The sequence below is a fragment of the Perca fluviatilis genome, chromosome 24 (genome assembly GCF_010015445.1).
Source record: "Perca fluviatilis chromosome 24, GENO_Pfluv_1.0, whole genome shotgun sequence".
NCBI classification, from domain to species: domain Eukaryota; kingdom Metazoa; phylum Chordata; class Actinopteri; order Perciformes; family Percidae; genus Perca; species Perca fluviatilis.
Genome location: NC_053135.1, coordinates 2,515,979 through 2,539,283, shown reverse-complemented (window position 1 = coordinate 2,539,283; position 23,305 = coordinate 2,515,979). Strand labels below are relative to the sequence as shown.

Here is a 23,305-nt window from a genome sequence, read left to right as displayed (position 1 = left end):
CATTTTCTATTTTCAGCATCATTCACACCAACCATCATTTCTATTATTTTGCCCTCATCCATTCATCCGTTGTGTCTCCTCAGCGAGGGCTGCAGACGAGAAAACACCTTGAAGAACGTCGGATGCCGAAAGTACGCGTTTAACTCGCTGCAGCTCAAGGCCTTCCCCAAACATTACCGACCCCCTGACGGCACCTACGGGAAAGTCGAAACCTGATTGGACCTCCTGTGTAAGGAATGTGACTGGACGGTATAGCTACTGTGATCAGACTGGCTACATTAAAGCTACTGTGTTTAGAAATGTGAGCTGGTTACTGTACCAGAGGTTTTGGATTAGATGTATTTGAAGGTAAACTCAGTGATTCAGCGTCACACTAATAAACAGTTGCACCTTCCTTTAAAAAAAAACCTCGCAGATTTCTACCACCTCGGTATGATAACTGTTTTTTTGTATAACAGTAGTTGCTTATGCCATATCCTGCATAACACGCTGACTACAAGAATCTTTCCCTCGGTAGCGTCGAGCTCTAGGGTTTTTATTTCTTACTATAAAAATGTATATAACCAGCACTGCCTCACCCCTGATCAAGGACCGCTCGACTGTAATCAGTATCAACCACACAAACCTGTCTAGTTATGCTCCACAATGTGAATCATTAAAACCACGTTTAAATTCAATTATATATATAAATAAAACAATTATGCATTGTCAGTCCACAGTTTTTGGACACATTTGTTGTTTTTTACTCCATTCATTACGTCAGCAAGTGTCTGTCTATGCAGTTAGGATGTTTTCTAAAGCCTTGCATAAAATATTTAGGCTTTGATATTTATAATTGTGGGGGGGAACGACTCTCGTCATTCAGAGGATATCGTTTGTGTCAATTTATATTTTTAATTGTTGTCAACAAATCTCATAAACACACCAAAGACAGTGGCTCTCAGGCCCAAGCCCAAGATGTTAATCTTCAAAAATGTATCACAAATATATTTTTGTTTTCAAAAAAGAAATGCAATTAATTACTGGAGTTTGGACAGCAATAGAGTAGGACTGGGTTTAAAAAATGTTCGATTCAAACTGATCTTCCTGAACGATCTGATATTGATTCGTAAATATCTCAAAATGGATCTTTTAACCCTAATAGACTTGGGTGACCGCGATCTCAGCCGACATTACCGTCTTTAAGACGCTCTGTTTTAATATAATATTTGTATCATATGAAACTAGATGGGAATGGGGCTAACTAACGCTCCAAAGCAAGTCAACATTTTGGTTAAGGTAAAGCTAGGATGATTGGCTTTAGGTATTTACAGTCTCTGCAGCCAACCCTCGGCCCTAAGAAGGCCATTTGTTTCTGGTCACTACTCACGGACTATAGAGTCTGTATGGTTGCACTTTGTTGTGTTGACTGCTGTAGTGTGTTCATTGTAAATAAAAGTACATTAATGTAACAATTCTTAATGTAAACAATATTTTATTATTGCACCATGTTAGGGTGAGGCTGAGAACCTTGTTCATATCCAAGCAGAATTGGTATTGTAAATGAAATATCCCTAATTAAATCGATATTGAATCAAATCAGGACCTTGTGAATCCAAATCGAAGGAGGAAGACGATATATCAGGTTTTAGTTACATCATTTCATTATTGGTTTTGTATATTTGCTGAAAATAACAAAAATATAAAGTAAAGGTGGCCTTATCCTTGTACAGTAGGAGTTGTCACTTCACAGACTGAAATGTTAAGTTTCCTGCTCTTTGTTATCCTCCCATTTCCCTTTGCATAGTTCGAAAACGCACTGAGTGATCGGAAACGTGGAGCACCGTTAGCATCAAGCAAAAAAGCCACAGGAACGCTACCAACTCTGACGTTTCCATTAGAAAAACATCTGAAAGGAGAAGTCACTGTGTTGATGGTGATCAATGAAACATGACAGCTTGTTAGGAACAGTGAGGATAGCTGTAGGAACTGTAACTCCATATAAGGTGAAGGTGAAAATTGGATGAAATAAACTTAATTGATCTCAATTGTAGAAATGCTATCTACAGCAGCACAGAGTGAGACATAAACCGAGTATCTTCAGTATGTGATGTAGGAGAGTCCGCAGGCTGCACCTCTTCAACCCACTTTTAGTTTCTATACAATTTGTGTTTACTGCTTATGATAAAGAACACTTGGCATTTTTATGTTATTTACAATTTTAATAAACACATATCGACAAAAATAAGTTAAAAAAACAGCATTTCTACTTGAGGCTGGGACACGTGTTGTGGACATTTCCTTCATTGAGGACAAAGGGAAATGTTTGTTTGTATTGTATCACTTCTTTTCCTCACACTCCCTGAAACTGCCACGTGTATTTGCAGTGATCAGTAACGCATGGGGGAGTCCCCACACCCCAGCTCCATCATCCCTGATTAGCCACACTGTCCCATTCACTGCTGAAGACAATCAGACCACTTGTATTCTTCAATCAAACAAGTACTTTTTGTTCTGTCAACATACTGTGTAGTATATTTGGCATTTTATTGAGATTACAGATTCTATCAATCTGAGAACATCTGTGAAGGTTTGAATGTTGCTGTATGTATGTTGTAACTTGTCACTATCTGATGCTGAAATAAATATAAAAGTGATTTGTTTTTTGCTTTTTTAGTTTGCACTTTTGACTGAAAAATATCTACCTGATTCGTGCTGTAACAAAGGGCTTTCATAGTCCTTTTTCCTACTGCAACATGTCAAAATGTCTTCTGTTGGAAAGTGTCTATTGGGTCTTGACTTTTGGTTACTGTTACTTGAAATGACAATGAGCTTAAGTAACCTTAGCTTGTCCAAAGTAAGCTAACTTTAGCTGTGCTTGGCATCGTGACAGCGGCCCAAAAGTGAAGCGAACCACGCCGATATTTCCTACAGGATGACCAACAGCATATGGTGTTAGTCAATGGGACATAAACTCTCCATAACAGCAGCAGTTTTGTCACTTTAACTTAAGCTAAGCCTGACTTGTGGCCGGGTTGGCTCAGTGGGTAGAGCAGGCGCACATATACATAGAGGATTATGCCTCGACGCAGAGGTCCTTGGCTTAAATCTGACCTGTGACGATTTCCCCGTGTATCCCCCTCCCTTTTCTCACCTAGCTGTCCTATCCAGTAAAGGCGGAAAAGCCCCCCAAAAAAAAAAGCTAAGCATGACTTCTACTTCTGTTTGTATGGTTGGTTAAAGGTCTGCTTCAGGCGTTGCTTGATGACCTGGGTTATTGGCATAGATGGCAATTGGAATTTCACAGAAAGTTTCTAACAGAACGGATGTCATTCCCTGTCAGCTGGTGCCTTTTAACAGTTGGTTTGATATTTTGATCTAGCTATACTAGCATGAGAAAAAATAATGGGTATATTTTGTAATTTCACCCAGAGGAATCACATGTGTACTAATAAAAAGAGTACAGAAATTGATTTGCAGACTAATTCAGAGACATCTTTAATAATAACCATTCATTGTTTATATAAACTTGAGGATCTCTTTATGCTTGCACGCAATTACAGTTTCTGTGAATCACTTCCTTTTAATGTTATCAAATTAATGAGTGTAGAGAACTAATCAAAGTGTCTCTCTAAATTTTCCAGTGCACGTCATCCATCTTCCAACCATGTCTAGTTTTACTCCGAATCACCAGGACCTGAGGCCTCCAGCAACTATTATGGGAGCAAAGCAGGAAGAAAAGATAGCTGTATGAAAGAGCCACATTCCGTGTAAGGAGGAGGCAGGTTGGGGTGGGGGATGGATGTCTCAAACACACACAGGACTTTCGTGTCCCATTTGAAAATAAAAAATAAACAGAAAAGGAGTTGCATTACGTGCATAACCGGAAGTTAAGTAATGTAACGGATTATTTAAACCTGAACCACATCTTTTTCTGAGTTTACCTAAGTCATTTTTGTGCCTGAACGTAACCGAACCGCAACAGTTTCACAACATTACCGAAGTCTTTAAATGTGACCGTTAGGTTCTCTGCTTTCGATACTGTAGTAGGACGGAAGACGCTCCTGTGGGTCGTATTTCCCCGCCACTGCTGGGGGGCGCTGATTAGTGACACCTGTGGGTCGTATGGACCTTTTTCACAGCAGACATGTTGACTTGTCATAGTAGGAAAAGCACAGCTGAAATGTATAACCTTAACGATGGCTCAGTTCCATCAAGTGTCCCAGTAAAATATTTCAGTGAGTCAGCATACACAATACCAGGGCCTCTCCTAAGTGGAATGCAGCCATCAGTAATGGTTTAATACCAGGGCCTCTCCTAAGTGGAATGCAGCCATCAGTAATGGTTTAATACCAGGGCCTCTCCTAAGTGGAATGCAGCCATCAGTAATGGTTTAATACCAGGGCCTCTCCTAAGTGGAATGCAGCCATCAGTAATGGTTTAATACCAGGGCCTCTCCTAAGTGGAATGCAGCCATCAGTAATGGTTTAATACCAGGGCCTCTCCTAAGTGGAATGCAGCCATCAGTAATGGTTTAATACCAGGGTCTCTCCTAAGTGGAATGCAGCCATCATTAATGGTTTAATACCAGGACCTCTCCTAAGTGGAATGCAGCCGTCAGTAATGGTTTAATACCAGGGTCTCTCCTAAGAGGAATGCAGCCGTCAGTAATGGTTTAATACCAGGGTCTCTCCTAAGTGGAATGCAGCCATCAGTAATGGTTTAATACCAGGACCTCTCCTAAGTGGAATGCAGCCGTCAGTAATGGTTTAATACCAGGGTCTCTCCTAAGTGGAATGCAGCCATCAGTAATGGTTTAATACCAGGGTCTCTCCTAAGTGGAATGCAGCCATCATTAATGGTTTAATACCAGGACCTCTCCTAAGTGGAATGCAGCCATCATTAATGGTTTAATACCAGGACCTCTCCTAAGTGGAATGCAGCCGTCAGTAATGGTTTAATACCAGGACCTCTCCTAAGTGGAATGCAGCCATCAGTAATGGTTTAATACCAGGACCTCTCCGAGCGGAATGCAGCCATCATTAATGGTTTAATACCAGGGTCTCTCCTAAGTGGAATGCAGCCATCATTAATGGTTTAATACCAGGACCTCTCCTAAGTGGAATGCAGCCATCATTAATGGTTTAATACCAGGACCTCTCCTAAGTGGAATGCAGCCATCAGTAATGGTTTAATACCAGGACCTCTCCTAAGTGGAATGCAGCCATCATTAATGGTTTAATACCAGGACCTCTCCTAAGTGGAATGCAGCCATCAGTAATGGTTTAATACCAGGACCTCTCCTAAGTGGAATGCAGCCATCAGTAATGGTTTTGAATATACCTGTGCTTTTCCTACTATGACATGTCAACATGTCTGCTGTGAAAAAGGTCTATTAGAGGGCAGTGTAAGGGTAAGTTGTCTTAAAATCTTATTTTCAATGTATGTATGTACATCTGATGTACATTTGGAAGGGCATAAAGGACATATAATATATTTCAACACAATATAACTTATAAAACAATCCATACTGCATGGACTGTGAATATTTGTTGCTTGTGTTTCATGTTTATCACTTCCGATACATTCAGAAATGTTCCAGTCCTTTGTGTGTGGAGTTTGCATGTTCTCCCCATGTTTGCGTGGGTTTCCCCTGGGTTCTCCGGTTTCCCCCACCATCAAAAACATGTACTTGGTTCTCCAGTCAGTGCCCTTGATCAAAGCACTGTTGGTCCCTGGGGGCTGTGATTGGCTGCCCACTGCTCCCTTGAGGGATGGGTTAAATGCAGAGACTGAATTTCACTACTATGTGACAATAAAGTACCTTTACCTTCTGTTGGGCATCATGGGAATACATTTCCCCTGAATGAGTACTTTATCATTTTTGGGCAGCACGGTGGCTCACGTCTACCTCAAAGCAAGTTGGCACTGCAGAGTTTGATCCCCGGTCCGGCAGGGCCTTTCTGTGTGGAGTTGGCATGTTCTCCCTGTGTTTGCGTGGATTTCCTCCGGGTGCTCCGGTTTGAAAAAAACTGTTGAAAATTAGCCGTCTGGCTAACACTGGGTATTTACAGAAATGATGATTAATGTGCATTGTCCTAATCAAATAAGTCTTATAAGGCAAAGTTCCTCTGTTCCATGACTGTGTGCTCTCCAGTAGATATTAGGTCATAGCCTTTTATAATTGATTAGTAAGATAAAAGTCATGTTCTTTGGCATTGTCTCAGTTTTTACTAGAAGGAAAATTGATTAATGCATGCTTACGTAGATTTATTTTTTCCCAGCAAAACCATTTGAGTATTTCCATTGAATATTTTGGCAGAACACTTCCAGGAAGAAACACCGCAGCATCTTGGACAACAGAGTTGTTCTTTTAGGTCACATGAAAACCTGAACAAATTTACTTATTGAGCTGTTGCTGTGAATGGGGATATATTGTCCAGCCAGCACCACTATCAGACACTCTTCAGCGACTGTGGTTCAGACTCTTCACCAGCATGAATGCCATTTTCTTCATCGGCCAAATCATTGGCGTAGTCTCTATCTTCGCCGTCCTCCTCTTCTTCCTCGCCCAGCTGGTTTCCTGCTTCCGCCGCAGCCCTGTGCAGGACGGCCACGGCCGCGCTGTGCTGATAACGGGCTGCGACAGTGGCTTCGGACACCATCTGGCTCGGTCTCTGGACCAGAAAGGCTTTGTGGTGTTCGCTGGGTGTTTGTCTGCAGAGGGAGCCGGGGCCCAGAGTCTGGCCAGACAGAGCTCCAGTAATCTGAGAATCGTCCAGCTGGACATCACCAGGGACCAAGACATGCAGCAGGCCAAAAAGATGGTCCAGGAGAACCTGCCAGACAAAGGTGAGAGATTAGCACACAGTTTCTCTACTCTCCAGCTTTAATGGGAATCATTTCCTTTTGTGTAGGTGAAGTCTGAGAAGTGTTTCTGAATCTCATCATTTGATCATTTTTGACTTTACAATTTAAAAATGATAACTTAATATCTTGTCATTTGGACTTTAAAAGACCTTAATTTCCTTTAATCATAATCAAGACATTAAAATGGGTTATTAGGGTTTAGAAATGTCAGTTATTTGTAAAACTGAGTAATTTGATTTACCATGCTTCATTTTGTATTATTCCTAAAATGTATGAATGTCAAAATTTAGACTTGAATCATGAATTACTTACATGACTTACTATCATCATTTTGATATACAATAGGTATGTTTTTAATATTTATAAACTTTTTTCCTTCTTGGGCTTCCATACAGTGAGTATATGTAAGTATTAATTATATGATGCTAAGTCCCAATTTTGAGATACTAAGACAATAAGTAATTCAAAATCTTGGTTCTGAACGGGTTCTGAAGCATCTTGAAACAAGATCATCATCATCATGTCTACTTCTTTTAAACAAGTGCTCAATGTTGTATTAAAACATCTGCACAATACACAACGCCTACATTTGAGGACTTGGAGCCAACTGATTCCTTTTTTTTTTTTTTTTTTTTATTAAGTCATGGATGGCAGAGAACTTTCTCCAGCTCAACCAGGACATTGGTTTATAAAGCTCTTAACGGTCTTGGCCCTAGTTCTATATCAGATTTGTTATTACCTTATGAACTCTGGCAGTGGTATTTTTAATTGTCCCAAAAGTCTGTACGACCACTCATAGTGAGGCATCCTTTTATTACTGTGCTCCACGTCGATGGAACAGCCTGCCAGAGGAACTGAGGGTTACAGAGAGGGTTGATATTTTTAAAGGCAAGTTGTTAGAATAATTATTATCAAATAATAGACAGGAACCACTGAAGTTATATCAAATAATGTTTACTTGCAAGTAGGGTCAGTTTCCAGCACTCGCAGCATAAGTACAGAAAGGGACTCTCGAATAAGCTTTCTACAACAGCTTTTGTAATCCAACATACAATGTGATAAGTACCGAACGAAATAACTCTATAGTCATAATAAATCTATGTGGTCAGTTATTTGAGTCAAGGAGCGCCTGTTCTTTCCTCAGCATCACACCGTGCTCCAGATAAGAACAGACAGTGGCTCCCAGATACCACATGGCGACAGCAGCAACAGTATTTTGTCTTGTTATAATGCAAACAGTTTTAATACTAATCGGAGAAAAAGTATGTATCATAATTTTTCTGACACAAATTTAAAACCTACCTTTTTAGCCATGCCTTTTTATTAAACAAGTTATATTGACTTGTGGTCTATTTTAAATGTAGTTTGTTTTAGAATTAATTTCAATAGTTGTGTGTGTGTGTGTGTGTGTGTGTGTGTGTGTGTGTGTGTGTGTGTGTGTGTGTGTGTGTGTGTGTGTGTGTGTGTGTGTGTGTGTGTGTCAGGCCTGTGGGCAGTTGTGAACAACGCTGGCATCTCCGACTGGGCCGAGATCGAATGGAGCACTATTGAAGATTTCCGCAGCATGGTCGACATCAACCTGTTTGGCTCCATCAGGACCACTTCTGCATTTCTACCGTTGATTCGTGAAGCCAAAGGTTAGCTAAAGTCTGCGTCTATGTTTCCCTGTAACCTCTCGTTCTTATTGTAGTGATGTGAAAAATGTATGTTTTATGTTACAGGTCGGATGGTTTACATGTCGAGCATCTTTGCCTTCTTCAACTGCCTTAACATGGCAGCTTACAGTGTGTCAAAGAGAGGACTGGAGGCGTTTGCAGATTGCCTACGGGTTGAAATGGCCAGTTTTGGTGTGAAGGTATGGTAATGATGCAAAGGCGGTGTCCCTCTGAAACATGAGGCGTAATATTGTGGGAAGAAGCAGATGTCTTATGCAAATGCTGATGGGTGGGACAAATATATCAAGACATGGGGAAGATATATTGTGTATATCTAAGTTTAGATAACAGGGGTTGACCCCTGCTTGTGTTGGTAGCACAGTAGGCCTGTTACTTGGAATGTATTATTTGGATAATCTGGCTTTCTTCTAAAAACCTGGGGGGGGGGTTGTTTGTGTTTTTTTTTTATTATTATTATTTATTTATTTATTTTTAACCTATTTTATTTTTTATTTAATTTGTTTCAGTTCTTTAAATATTTTCATTTTATTTTTTCATTGTATTGTTTTTTGTGAAGACTTATGGATTGTTAGTCATGTTTTGTGCTAATAAATGTGAACACTATAAAATATTAATCATAAAGAAAACATTGTGGGAAGTCTGCGGTAGATAAAATAAGATGCCTGTGGGTAGTTGCTGGCTTATTTAAGTGTAAAACCAACATTAATGCAGAAAAAGAGCTTCCTACACTGTGCAGATTTCACCAACAGTGAGTGTCTGTTTGGTTTTTAGCCTAAAATTAAAGTAACTATGAAGCTGCAGCCAGTTAGCTTAGCATAAAGACTGGAAACTGCTCTATCCAAAGGTTACAAACTTGTTTCCCTTGGCTAGAAAGGAGAGCACTTTTTAATGTAACATGTATAGAAGCTCATTTCTGCCAAAAACTGAAAAATGAAGGAAATATCAGGAATCATAAAAAATAAAGCTACTCGTAAGTTTTTAATATAATGTAAATCACAAATTGTATTTCATAATTTTGATATAGTATGTAAAAATATTTAATTTTAATATACAATTTCATAATTTTTACATATTTTTGTGTTTATAACTCAAAATTAAGAGCTAGTAAGTACTAATTTTAACATTTCTTAAATTATGAATGGCAATCTCCTAATTTTGACTTAAACAGTAAACATTCTCATAATTTCTAGATAGTTGGCTAACTGGCTGCTAGTGTTAGCTTATTTCTTTAGCATACAGACATGAGATTAAAAGCAAATGGCCAAACCTATGAGTTTGTGTTGTAGCATTTAAAGCACATAAAGGTTTGAGAATCTACAGACTAACTCTTTTCCACTTCTAGGTCAGCATCATCCAGCCGGGTAACTTCGGCCAAGCCACCAACATCCTGAAGATGAAAACAGGTTTGGATATTTGGGAGAAATTAGACGATGAACGTAAACTAATCTTCAACCAGCAGTACATCGAGCTGGCCAACGAGTACTTCATGTCGACATGCAGTTCGGGGTTCAAGAACGCCGACATGGTCATCGACGCCATGCTGCACGCCGTCACGTCGGCTCGGCCCAAGCGCAGATACCTGCTGGTGTCAGCCACGGATAGGTTCTTCTTCCAGCTCTTCCCTTTCCTCCCCACCGCCCTCACCGACGCTGTGTTTTCTCTCAGCCCCATGTACGCTAAAAGAAAAGAAATGCTTTACGCTAAACAAGAGAGACTAAAGGAGTGAGGCTGTGGAAGCAGTGGCCCTGTAGAAAGTCCTTCTCTATGAGCACCTCCCCGCATCTACAGCTATTCATTCCAGCATCTTTTTGCATGATCTGCATCCTTGCTGTGAAACAACCTCATCCTCATTTGATCCTTCTCAGATATTATTTCTGCACAATCTGTGGGCTGCTGATTCAGTCCCATCGATTCATGCAAATTATTACGAGATTTTAAAATGAAACACAATCTTTGAAATAGTAGATGTAATGTGTGCAATGAAGAGAAAAATAATCACAGAAGGGTTTAGAGAGTTTTAATTATAATATACGATTATAATTTCTTCTTGAATGTAATGTTAACTGCCTCCTTTAAATGTACACAGCCTGCTACCTGAATGCAGAAACTGAATTTCTGTTTTAATGACATGAAGTCAGAAGAAGTTTGTCAGGCTCAGCTGACAGAAGCCTTGCAGTAAAGTTTGGAGATCCATTGTGAGAACAATACTGATGTGAATGTGAACATTAAGTGATGATTATTAGTAAACTGAAGTTACTACAAATGAAGGTTGTCAGTTAAAACTATGGCTGAAATGACCTTAAGATATGCTGTTGTACCATTGTGGTGTTATTAATAACCCCCCAAAAAAGAAATAAAGGAAATGGGAATACAAACATGAGTTTCAGTCATTTATCCATTCATCTTTTTTTCTCAGTGTGTGTGATGTGATGTTGATCTTCAGATGATGAAGGAGCTCGGACATCAAATCTTCAAGCTACAATATACAAAGTGTACTTAAAAACAGGTGACCCACGTCCCCCCAAAAGCAACTGATCTTCTCATTATATTGTCCAATATCACCATCAATGTCATTTCAAGCAGCCAATAACAGCTGATTACACCTGTGTAAACGATAAAGCTTGTTATCACTTTAGTTCTTGAATCTTCTCTGTCTCGATCAGGTCTCGATCCCTTTTGTAATGTTGGCTAAGGGAAATAAAAAAAAAAAACGCACAAAGAAAATCAAGAAAAACATCAACAAAAGAAATAATGACTTAAAGGTGCACTATGAGTTCCTGCATCGTCACTTCTGTTGATGTTCCAAGTAAATTCCAAACAAAACAGAGCAAGCTCGCCCCTCACCCCCCACACATGTTTCCGTAACGGTCATGACTAACTGACTAACTGTCACTAACCCCCACCCTCCCCCAGTCCTACCTTTCTTGTTGAAGAAAGAACAGTAAGGTTACATCTACTTGCCAGAATGTAAGCACAGAGTGAAAGAAGGACAGAGGTTTACGCGGCGCACCTGAAGGTAACACATGCTGCCCGATGACGCTGCACGTCGCCGCTGGAGGGCGCGGTGACATCATCGATAAGGGAAGCTGCCGGTGTTCCAGTAGAGTCATGGATGTATTAAGAGAACGTTAGAGTCCAGGTACGGTCATGGGAAGGTGGAGAAGAGACGGTGGTGTCAGCGAGCGGTTGTGTAGGGACGGTAGAAGCTGAGACGGCTCAGACGTCGCTGTTAGTCTGAGAAGAAGAGAAACGGTTGAAAAGCAGAAAGTCAGTCAGGCTATCGGCCATCACCTGTTGGAGTTAGACACCGAGAAACGTCACCGTGTGCTTCTGTGGTCGGGGAGGTTTTTTCTTCTGACAACTGCTTTTTCAAGTAAGTTAAAGGCCTTGTTCAATAAAAATCTATCAGTTTATTTTGGGAGTTTAATTAGATTTATCTGCTGTAAACATATTGCTTGATTTGAAATAGCGACATGCCGTTTTGTCCTGGCATTTGTATAACTTTATAAAAAAATATATATTACAGGTTAATTGAGTTAAGGTTATATCTCGTTCGTCTAAAACGTTTTTTTTTTTTTTACATAAATACATATAAAGCTATAAAATTCGAATCATGAAAAACTAATCGCAAACCGTTCTTATCAAAATCAATAATCTTAAATAGTCACTATGTACTTTAATAAGAACTTAAAGTCTTCATACAGCATTGAGTTCAGGGCTGCAACTTGTTTTCATTATAGATGTATCTCTTATTTTCTTGATTAATAATCGTTGGGTCTAAAAATTGTCTGGAAACAGTCATAGTTGACATATTCAAATCACTTGTTTTGTCCAAGCAACAGCCCTAATATACATTTTTGAGAAGCTGAATCAAAAGAATTGTTTGGCATCCATCGCTGAGCAAAATAGTTGCTGATGAATTTTCTGACAATCAACTAATCATTACACTTCTTTAAGGAACAATTTGTCATTTCCATGACTCACAATAAAGTGTTGTACAACTATGTGTGTTTTGGCTACATAAATGCCGATTCTTTCAGAGCGGACTGATGTTGATGGAGCCGACTAAAGCGAAGGCATCATGGAGGCCGTGGACTACAGGGACGACCTGAGACTCTCAGCAGGAAGGATGAAGTGGTGGAGGGAGGAAGACATGTGGAGAGGCGCGCAGCGGCACAGGGAGGAGGCGGAGGATCACGAGCTGGTGGAGCTGCTGCTCCGAGGCAAAGCACCCTGGGGCTTCACCTTGAGGGGAGGCACAGAGCACAGGGAGCCTCTGCTCATCACTAAGGTAGCAAATGATTTCATATTAGCACCAAAACTCAGCTGCTGCTGCTGCTGCTGCTATTGCACAAGCATGGGAAAGCCCAGCAGGGCCTGCACACGCTGAGGAAGATTAGAGCTTTTAGCGTCAGCGAGGACATTTCTCAATGAATTGATGGTTTCAGCTCTAGAAATGGCCAAAGACACAGTTTTACATTTAAACAATGAAAAGGAACATTTCCTCTTCTGTTAGCGCTGCTGGGAACTGCAGCTTCCATGGAGCAGTGCACGGCCGACTACTGTACCTCGGGTTACAGCCGCTGCACGATTACATTTTTAATCGGAGCGCTCAGGTTGCCGGCCACCACGTGAGGAGGAAATAGTATCCTAAGTTAGACATCCACCTTAAAAGATGGCTCAGAAAATGATTGTGTGTGTGTGTGTGTGTGTGTGTGTGTGTGTGTGTGTGTGTGTGTGTGTTGTGTGTGGTGTGTGTGTGTGTGTGTGTGTGTGTGTGTGTGTGTGTGTGTGTGTGTGTGTGTGTGTGTGTGTGTGTGTGTGTGTGTGTGTGTGTGTGTGTGTGTGTGTGTGTGTGTGTGTGTGTGTGTGTGTGTGTGTGTGTGTGTGTGTGTGTGTGTGTGTGTTTAGGTGGAGGAGGGCAGTGTGGCGGCGGCAGTCAGTCTCCAGGCCGGTGATGAAATGATGAGCGTGAACGCCGTTCCCCTCAGCGGCTCCCGTCAGGAGGCCATCTGTCTGGTGAAGAGCTCTCATAAGACCCTGAGCCTGGTGGTCCGAAGGTACCACTACACTACAGCACATATCTGAACTTGGGTACTGCTACAAAAACTCTTTTTTTTAATCCCTTAGTTTGAGAAAAGTCAACACTTTTCTTTTTGTCATATAGCAGAGGTCAAAGTTCTAAAATGTCTAAATACTAGCAGCGTCTAAAATTATAACTTAAATCAGGAACTGTCTGATCAAAGAACAAGTAAACAAGATTAGAAATCTCACCATAGGATTTTCATGCTTCCTTTCTCTACTTTAGTGACAGTTTTCACAAATTCAAACAGTCTACTACTGACACATCTCTGTCTTGAGGTTTGATACCCGGTCCTATCCATGGTTGGTTTTGTGTCAGTAAAAGTGTTTTAGATTAACAAGAACCCAGCCATTAGGAGGTCGGAGGTCAAAGCCACAGTTCCCTGACAAAAGATGAATTTAACAAGTTTTGGTGCCCTGCATCCAATAAGCATATGACCGAGAGGAACACCGCAGACACAGAAGCTGAAAATAAAATATAGAAATAGGTAACATTCTGCTCAGAAACACGTTATGTCCTAAAATTCCTAAAATGTTTCTTCACTAACCATTAGTTTCTCTTATTAAGGTGGGGGGGGGGACCCAGGGACCCAGCCTGACAGCCTTACACATGGGCCTCTCGCTGCTTGTTTACCCCTGAGGGTGAAACAAAAGCAGGTATTGTGGAGGCAGCAGAGCTGCAGCCAACCCTGTTATTTCAGAGTGCAGATAATGACTCCTAAATGAGGCAGAAAGGAGTCCCCTCTGTCAGCTGGTATGACACTGACCCCCAACCCCCCCGGATTTGGCCCCCGGGCCTTGAGTTTGACACATGTGTTTTAAAGGATCACTTCGGTATTTTTCTACCAGGACCCTATTTTCCCACGTTCCTGTCTCTAAGTGACTGATGGGAACAACGATCAGTCAGCAGGCAATTGGGCACCTTTGATTTCCGTCCACTAAAAGTTCTGTGTTTGCCGCTGACACGCTCAGATTATTATTCTAAGTGTCTGACAACATTATAGAAAGGATCCCCACAGAGATGGACCTTTTTGTTAAACATTAGACAGCCCCGAATTCGCCATCGCCATCGCCATGACCAAACCCACCAGACTCCATTATCAACATGTGCAGCAGCACGTCAGTGTTCCACCTCTCCTGTTGGCAGTTCTGAGTGTCTAAATACTGGTCCCCTGATGGATTGAGCTCCACCTTGTGGAGGCTTGGGTCCTTTGTGTACGTGTTTGTGTGTCCTTTGAGGACCAAATATTCTCACGGTGGTACTAAAATGTAAGCGATCCCCTTCTAATTAAGGATATATTTGTTCTTACTTCCTTTTTAAACCACTACATTTGGGACACGTTTTGAGGGTTAGTACTCGCATTAGGATCAGCTTTAAGGTTAAATAATAAAGTATTGTGCTTTAACATCAAGAGTGACATACAGACTACTGGGGTCCATATTTGCCTTTGTAACTAACATATTTCAGTATTTCATATTCCAGGGACACCTCAAATATCGTATATATATATTAATATATAAATATCAATGTCCCTCCTTTTAAATATTTTGTTCACCTATTTGACTTTTTTAAAGAAAATTTAAGTACACCGCAAGTTCATTTTACATTTGATATATGCAAGTGTTATCTACATGTATTGCATCAGGGGAAAAGATATCACTATAGATCAAATCCGATTACAGTTATGTGAAATAGTGTCTGCTGTTTTAATAAAATGACCCTACTCTCTAGCAAACTAAGGTTGTTCAAACCCACAGATCTTTATTTTTAATTCTGGTCCAGAACAGGGAAACGGTGACATTATAAATGTTAAACGATTACAGAATAATTAACAAATGTTAACACTTCAAATCCAACATGATAGAAACACATTAACTTGAACATTGACCAGGTGAACACTGAACAACAGAAAGTTGATAGTTCATTTATTTCTGGCCTCTGTAAGAATAACCTCCTGTAGGTGCTTCTTTAAACCCTTTTTACTACGCGTGTTCCTGAAGTCCTGTCCCGTCAGAATTATATGCTCACTTGCAAATGGCAACAGAGTCTTAAAGCCTGAATCCAATTACTAGTTGCAAAGCCACAGGCGTGGGCTGAGCTTTGCAGAGTGGGTTAAGTCAACATTGGGGAAAGGTGGACCGTCGGTGGGTCTCAACAACCTGCTCCTGCTGAGGAAACTCTGGATCTGTTTACAGAGCAAACGGCAGGCTCGTATTCAGAGGGGACATTCAGGAACTCGCTCTGAAAAGAGATCCTTGACTCGCCCTCACCGCTGCTTCAGAGCGGGCGTCCTCCCCTGTTGGCAGGGGTAGTGGTACGGTCCTTGTTGCCTAGGTGAGTCGACACTGCTTAATGGGATAGGCCATATCAGCAGAGCCCATTGTTTTCAGGGGCTTTGGCCACTCCAGCAAGCGCAGAGTGGGCGCTCCCGTCTGCTTTTCTTCCCTCTCTCTGGACACGTTTGGTTTTTAGAAGATAACAGAGAAGATTTACACTCCCAGGTGCTTCCTCTTTCCCTCCTCTCCGTCTCTCTTTTTTTCTGTATTACTTTAATTTCATCTCCTCCGATTCAATCATTTGGTTTCCTGACAATTGGGATTAGATCAGGAGAGGGCGATTTAGTTTGAGACAGCGGCAGGTTTTCTTCATCTGGATGATGCAGAAACGTCGAGACGCACCGACCCGCCTAGCCCAAAACGATCAGCTGTAGATTTAGAAAGCAAACCTGACAAACTGCTTTTAAAGTCCTGAGGATTTATCTAAAGGTTGTAAAAATGGATGGATGACCGCGCTAGTGCAGGTAAAACCAAATCTTTTTAAATGTCTAACTGATTCTGTAGCTTCAGCTGAGATGCTTAGCAGAAAATGTGTCAAATCCCCGGAACAGCTCTTAACCTGTTGTCCCTCTCATACACACAACCGATATCAAGCATTTGCAGAGGTTCTTGCATTGATTCACATAAGTGTCAATGAGCACCACATGTTATACCACCCTGTGTTCAACAAAATATGTATTTATCAGCAGCAGTTTACAGGAAATATAACAAAGAGGAATCCTTTTATTTACTGACTAGAAAGCATGTGGAGAATAAATGTATATGTCCTGAATCTTAAGACATTTTTATTGTGCATCTGGATCCAGATCTGCATCAAAATATATATTCGCCAAAGTTTCTTCCCCTTCAAGTAAATGCATCCGAAAATAATCAATTTTAAACATTATCACTATCTCACAAGGCTCACAACCCTTTTTTAGTCAAAATCCCTTTCCGCAAACAAAATAGAAACCTTTTCGTCCAACTTTGGGGTGCGATAAAAAGCATTTCAATTTTTTATTGCATTTTCACATACAACAAACAGATACATAACAACCCACATCCCACCCACCCACATCGCACCACTGCTACAAAGAAAAACAGACTATAAAATGAAAAGAATGGGGGACAACAACATTCCCATCATACAATGTCATTAGAGTCCATCTGTTCAACCAATGTAAGAACAGGTTGCCAGATATTACTGAATTTAATATTATTACCTTGTAAATAATAAGGAATTTGTTCAAGAGTGAAATAGTGCATAACATCGTTGATCCAATGTTTAAATACAGGTGGAGACTTATCATTCCATTTTAATAAAACAATGATTTTATTTACAGTTGATAATGCTATCACAGTTCTATCCCATTTGTCTATGCCAAGTTCTTGTGGTCCTACTCCGAAAATGGCAATGATCGGTGATGGGTCAATATGAGTATGCAATGCTCTAGAAAAAAAAAGCAAAAGTCAGCTCCCAAAACTCAGACAATTTAGGGCAGCTCCAAAACAAATGTGACCGAGTGCCCGGCTCTGTATTCTATCGATCCCACTCTGGGTCAATATCAGGTGCAAACTTTAAACTGGATAATGGTATGGCGTAGTCAGATAGAGGATGAGTGGATGTTATTGAGAGCAGCCTGCCGTAGCTCGTCTGATATTGATAAAAAGCATTTCTATCATAAATTCATTCAGTTCATTAACATACTGTGTAGTTTTTGAGTAATCCATTGTCAAAATCCCTTCCAGCAAACAAGAATAAGCCTTTCGTCTTACTTTGATGTGCAATAAAAAACATTCCGTCCATACATAATTCATGAACATAATATTTTTGGACTTAGATCTCTGCACTAAGATCTCATCATTACCCCAAAACCACATCAGGACCTGACATTTATGCAGAACAAATCTGAAACATTTAGCAAGTCACCATCAATGTTTGACTAGAATTTGCATAAATATTTTGCATAAATATTCAACATAACACATACACATATTTCCCCACTTTTTGTCCTGCCTTACCCCTCAATCTTACATAATGCAAAAGAAAATCAGTGTCTGTGTTTTCTCTGGAATTGTATTGTAATAGTATTCTTGACAGAGTTGAAAAAGCCCAGTATTTTGGCAGGAAAACCAAACCATAACAACCAGGGTATTTGAATAATTTTAGGATGTGCTGTCATCCCTTTCATACAGGTCGAAGCCTGTACGTCTTATTAACAGCTGGGCCGATCATTTCTACTGTTTTCTGTCATTCTTTAATCGACTACGGAAATAATTGTTAGTTGCAGCCCTAGTTTTTGCAGAATGTTATATAAATGAATTCTTTGGTTTGATATCGGTGTAGATTTTGTGAGAACAGAGCCACATGTTCCAGCTGTAGCTTTATCGTCCGGTTTGCATTGTGTCAAAGTTTGTACTTTCCCCTCCAGTACATGTTATTCTCCCCCTCTTTTTATTTTTTTTGTTGCCAGTGCAGGCAGTGACACACACCGATAAGCCCAGCTGTGATGACGCTGGCACTTTCTATTGTGTGGTCGTGTTCAGAGCTCAGCGGGGCCAGATCCGCCCCACAGGCGGCGGCTGCTGCTGCTGCTGCTGCTGCTGCTGCTGCTGCTGCTGCTGCTGGCTGTTTGGGCTCGCTCTAAATATCTCACTGCACATCAGTTCATTACTTACTGTGTGCATCACGTTTGCTCTACGAGGATGCAGGTTTGTTGGTATTGTTGGGGCTTCCTTAGTCCTTTTGTAAGACACCAACAGATAGATGATAGAGGGACAGATACAAGATTGAGTTGAACTGCTAATATGACACAGGAGCACACACCGGTCTTTTAGCCAGCGATCAATCCAAATAGAAGATGCTAAAACCAGAGTTTGGTTGTTGTCAGCCATGAGTTGAAAAAGAAACTCTAACATCCAGTTGAGTTGGAAGGGATTTTGTTTTGCTGCTTTTTTATGAAATTTTGAAAAAACTAAAGTTGCAATAAATCATATTGCGTATTTTGTAAAATAAATAAAAATAAAAATCTAGGTGGGAAACTGTTAAGAATAATGGCGAGAATGTCTGTTTTTGGCCAATCAAGCAAATTGAATACCTAAGAAACCAGGGTTTCCTTTATTACACTGATCGAAAAAAACATTTTAAAAATCCAAAATCAGTCCTGCTCATTAGTTTTTAACATTTGCCAAAATGTCCTAAAACCACCAAAGATATTGCACGCATTGGTATAAATCTCACAGTATATACTGTATCATCAAACCACTCGATTAAACCCATAAAACTCTGCCATTTTGACCGGTTGTAACCTAAAAATAAAATTGATTAAGGATCATTTTTATTTCTATAGTTTGTAGCTGACTTTACAAGTTGACTTGTCTTCTCTGTACTGGCTGTTGAAACACTACACTACACTACAGCCAGACTGCTTCAGAATGCTGCGACTTTTCCCTCTGATGTTCTAAAACCGTTTTGTCTCTTCGCAAATCTAAAAAAAACTAAAAATAGCATTTTTGGTTGTCCCAAATGTTAATAATTTCATAAAAGGGTACGGTGTGTGCTGTATAGATGGCCTCCACCCTCAGTCCCTTTTCAAGATATTTATTTTCCTCCCATTACTACAGCTCTCCTCATTCTCAGCAGCCACATATTGGTCCCTAATTCAGCCTTTCGGATTTATTTACAGCCCAAATGTTGTGAAGGAGCTTGGCTGCCTCATTTTCTTAATGGCTGAACCAAGTTTCACTAACATTTTGGTTGATTTTCGGTCAATTGAGAGGGATTTGATGAGACGTAAAATAACACCTTGACTCGCAGGATAATATGAGCAGTAACTTCCCTTCAAACACCCATGATTTGTTTTTCAAAGTCTGCAGCCTCTCCTCCCCAGTGGAGTCGTCTCTCAGTGTCTGCCTCCCTCCTCCCCCTTCAGCCTGACATTGGCTGGTATCTCTCAAAACAGACCAAACATTCCTGTCTGCTAGGTTTCCTGACAAGGACACTGAAGTAGTTCTTCAACAGACAAACAGGGTTATGAAATATAGTCGTGCTGGAATGTACGGCTCACCGAAGTATCAGATACCAGGCCGATAACTGGGCAAATCTGAGAGTGAACTGAGAATTTCCCAAGTTTCAAAATCTGTTTATCAGAGCCAAGTTTAAAATGTCAAAAATCTAACATGAGAGCTATTTGTTTTTTAAATAATAGATCTCTGTAAAAGGGGAAAAAAGATCATATTTACCAGTGAGCTCTTTAGATCTCTAGTTTGAACTGGAGCTGCATTTGGTTGGGGAAGTTTAACCTTTACAATCCTCTGGTTCTTTGTTTATCTTTGTAGTCTCTTGAGACAGAATCAAACCTTTTTCTGGACAATTTCACAACGATAAACATCATCATATAAATTACAGTACAAAATAAAATGATTATAAGTCATAGTAAAATGTAAGAAGACAAAAGGACAAAATACAAGTTAACCCGGGCACTGGCCCAGACTGGTGACTGTTTAGTGACTAGACATTATGAAGACATTTGTTTAGTGCACAAAGGGATTGTGATTTTTGTAATGGTCTTGTTTTAAGGCTCATGAACAGCCAGTATAGTTTTTTGGCAGCAAAAATGTAACCCTCCATTATCTCTCTACCTTGTGACAAACTGTTAGCTGTTGTGGTGTTCACGTCCCACTGATTTAACTTTCCCAGCAGCCTCAGCGGCTCTGCAGGCCCAGCAAACTTGCAACCCAAAAACTAGATTACAGCAGGAACGCCGGGCAGGACAATAACTCCTCCCCTTCACCTCAAATCCCCCTTTATATAATCCCCGAGGAAATCTCCTCCGCAGCACAAGGTGCAGTGTGTTTGTGTTAATACTGGGAGGAAGGGGGGGGGGGGGGGCAGCTCTTTAGTCATGGAGTTCCCAGATTCCTCAGAACGCTCCTCTCTCTCTGTCAGACCTGTGGGAGTTGTGGTGTCAAAGTGCGTCTTTTTTCCTATCCTGAGGTGTTTTTGAAGGAGTCGGCTGTGGAGAAGTGAGGTGGAAGTGTCCTTTTTGAACCAGGACTGGTGTAGAGCACAAAGACAACTTACACAAAGAAAACTCCAAACTATTAGAGCCACTTGGTAAGTTACCATGTTTTCTTATCATGTTGTCGCTCCATTTCACTTTCACATTTAGAGACCCCCAAGCAAATCGCTTTACACTGCATACTGTAAGTCTCCTTATTAAGTCTTTCAATAATACAAATCAGCTTGTTTCAGGTATTTATACTTACAGGCTGAAGTATTCTTACAGCAGTGGAATATTATTTCAACTGGGTTATGAACTAAGTTTGAATACTTGATCAGAGATCAAAAGGACGTAATGAGATAGAGATTTTCTGCACTGTTTGCAGCGATTTGCGTGTGACGTGACTTTTTAGTTATGTCTTTCTATGCCAGGATCTCCGGATCTGTCAAGACTTTTTTTAATTTATCGATTTTAATTATTTAGGGTTTTGTGTCTAAAACCCAAAGATAATCAGTTTATAATGATCAGAACAGTGACGAGCAGGAATTTCTCACATTTGAGAAGCCAGAATCAAAGAAAGTGTGGCATTTTTGCTTCATAACTCACTTGACCGATTTATTTTTTTGTCGATCAACTAATTGTTTCCGTACTACCCGGGATACTGTAAATACAGATTATACAGATATTACTTCAGAAGTATCAGTCCCTGTGTGCAGTTTAGAGACACAGCTGGACTAATTTAACTGCCAACTTGGATTTATTCTCCTCATTCCTCCACTGGAAGTCCAACATGCCACAAATCAATGTTGTACAAGTTTAGATTTCCCCACACAGATCTCTAGAGGTTTTTGTGGAGGGAATGATGCTCAGTGGGAAGGGAATGTTTTGGTAGGAAGAGATAAGCGAGTCTTCTTCTGTATTTCTTCTGAACATGAAAACATGTTTGTTTCAGCTCACTGCTGATATATTTTTCCTTTTGTTTACTGCCCTTCTTTAGCTTTATCAAATCCTCTTGATGAGTTACTAGTAGCCAACTGGGTCAGCGGTGTTTCAGTGTCAGGTTCTTTTCACTAATGGCCTCGGCTCGTATATCCTGGGTGAACGCTGGCGTCTCCTCCCCTGTGGAATATCTGTGACCGAGCAGCTGTATCCCCTGACAATAGACCTTCAGCGCTTTAGAAAGAGTGACATTTGCATTTCAATTGTGCAGAACGCAACTCTCACTTTGTGTCTCACATGAGCAGAGGGAGGGAAGGTTTTTAAGTTAAAGTGCATTTGCTGTTCCATTTCTGCTGTTGCCTTTTTTACAAAATTTTTTACAGTTTTGGTTTGTTTGGAATATAGAAGAGAATAAGAGCTGTGTAGATACTCTGCTTTGGCTTATAGCAGTGGGAGAGCCTTCGATCCCAGCAAGGTGCATTCAAGCTTCAGAGGTGAAAGAAATCAGCGTTGCCTGCAGAAAACCACTTATTTGGCTGTTCTCATGAGTACCAGAAACGTTAATTTGGACAGTTTTATTCAGTTACTGAAATGGTAAGCTGATGCTAATTTAAAAATCAAATCAAACAAACCTGACCTCCCGAATAGAAACTCCGACTTTAAAAGCGGTTTGGTTTTCATTAAATATGTATTATTTTATTGAAATGACTAGAAAACAGTTTAAAGTTCCATCTTTAAACTGTATGAAGCATTAGAGAAACTCCTTGTTTTACATGTCTCTTCGTCTCTGATCATTTCCCAGACAGGAAGTGATCTGGAACTGTAATTTGTAGTTCCAAGAAAGCGGTATGTAATCAAGTCAAGGTAACTTTATTGTCCCCGAGGGGCAATTGTTTGTACATATAAAGACAAGACACACAACAATACAGCAAAACATGAAATACTCACAGTATCTAAAAAAAACATTGTAAATAAAATACATTTAAAACCGTTCTGGCAAATTGTTTAAAATGGAAATGGAAGTCGGGACAAAAGAGTTTCTGAGTCTATTGGACCTGCATCTGGGCATGGAGTACCTACGGCCTAAGGGCAGTAGCTTAAACTGGCAGGACAGGGGGTGGCTAGGGTCAGCAGCAATGGATCGGGCCTTCTTTGCCGCTCTGTTGGAGTAGATGTGGGAGACAGTGGGGAAGTCGATGTCTGCAATCTTGCTACATGTCCTAACGATGCTCTCTAGTCGTTTTTTATAGACCGAGAACCAAACCAGCAGATAAAACGGAAGGTTAAAACGCACTCAATAAAGCAGGAATAAAACATTCTCATAAAAGGGGTCAATGTTAAAATTCCTCAGTTTTTGGTAATTTGGGCTTAATTAAAGGGGAAATGATGACTGCGCTCATTTGGTACACCTCCAATTAATTCCAATTAGTGAGTGTTTAA

At 40.4% G+C, this 23,305-nt stretch overlaps 3 protein-coding genes across 8 annotated transcripts in view; all 3 read left to right on the top strand.

The window, feature by feature from the left end:
- The window catches only part of LOC120554299 (inositol polyphosphate-4-phosphatase type I A-like), a 48,116-nt gene extending 45,479 nt beyond the window's left edge, over positions 1-2,637 (top strand). For 5 of the 6 annotated variants that reach the window (XM_039793114.1, XM_039793115.1, XM_039793113.1 and 2 more), the window contains one exon: positions 84-2,637. In XM_039793114.1, coding sequence (XP_039649048.1) covers positions 84-216 — 133 coding nt within the window. In that variant the 3' untranslated portion in view covers positions 217-2,637. The remainder of the gene's footprint in view (positions 1-83) is intronic. The other variant, XM_039793107.1, reaches the window with a different exon arrangement.
- A 3,462-nt stretch (positions 2,638-6,099) lies between these two features.
- On the top strand, positions 6,100-10,900 carry zgc:113142 (uncharacterized protein LOC503524 homolog). Its single transcript, XM_039793116.1, has 4 exons — positions 6,100-6,831; positions 8,334-8,486; positions 8,571-8,704; positions 9,868-10,900. Exons 1-4 carry the CDS (start codon positions 6,477-6,479, stop codon positions 10,249-10,251), a joined length of 1,026 nt encoding a protein of 341 aa, XP_039649050.1. The 5' UTR covers positions 6,100-6,476; the 3' UTR covers positions 10,252-10,900.
- Positions 10,901-11,608: 708 nt separating this feature from the next.
- The window catches only part of LOC120554373 (protein Shroom2-like), a 24,976-nt gene continuing 13,279 nt past the window's right edge, over positions 11,609-23,305 (top strand). The window contains 3 exon segments of the mRNA XM_039793244.1: positions 11,609-11,898; positions 12,566-12,816; positions 13,437-13,585. Coding sequence (XP_039649178.1) covers positions 12,607-12,816; positions 13,437-13,585 — 359 coding nt within the window. The 5' untranslated portion in view covers positions 11,609-11,898; positions 12,566-12,606.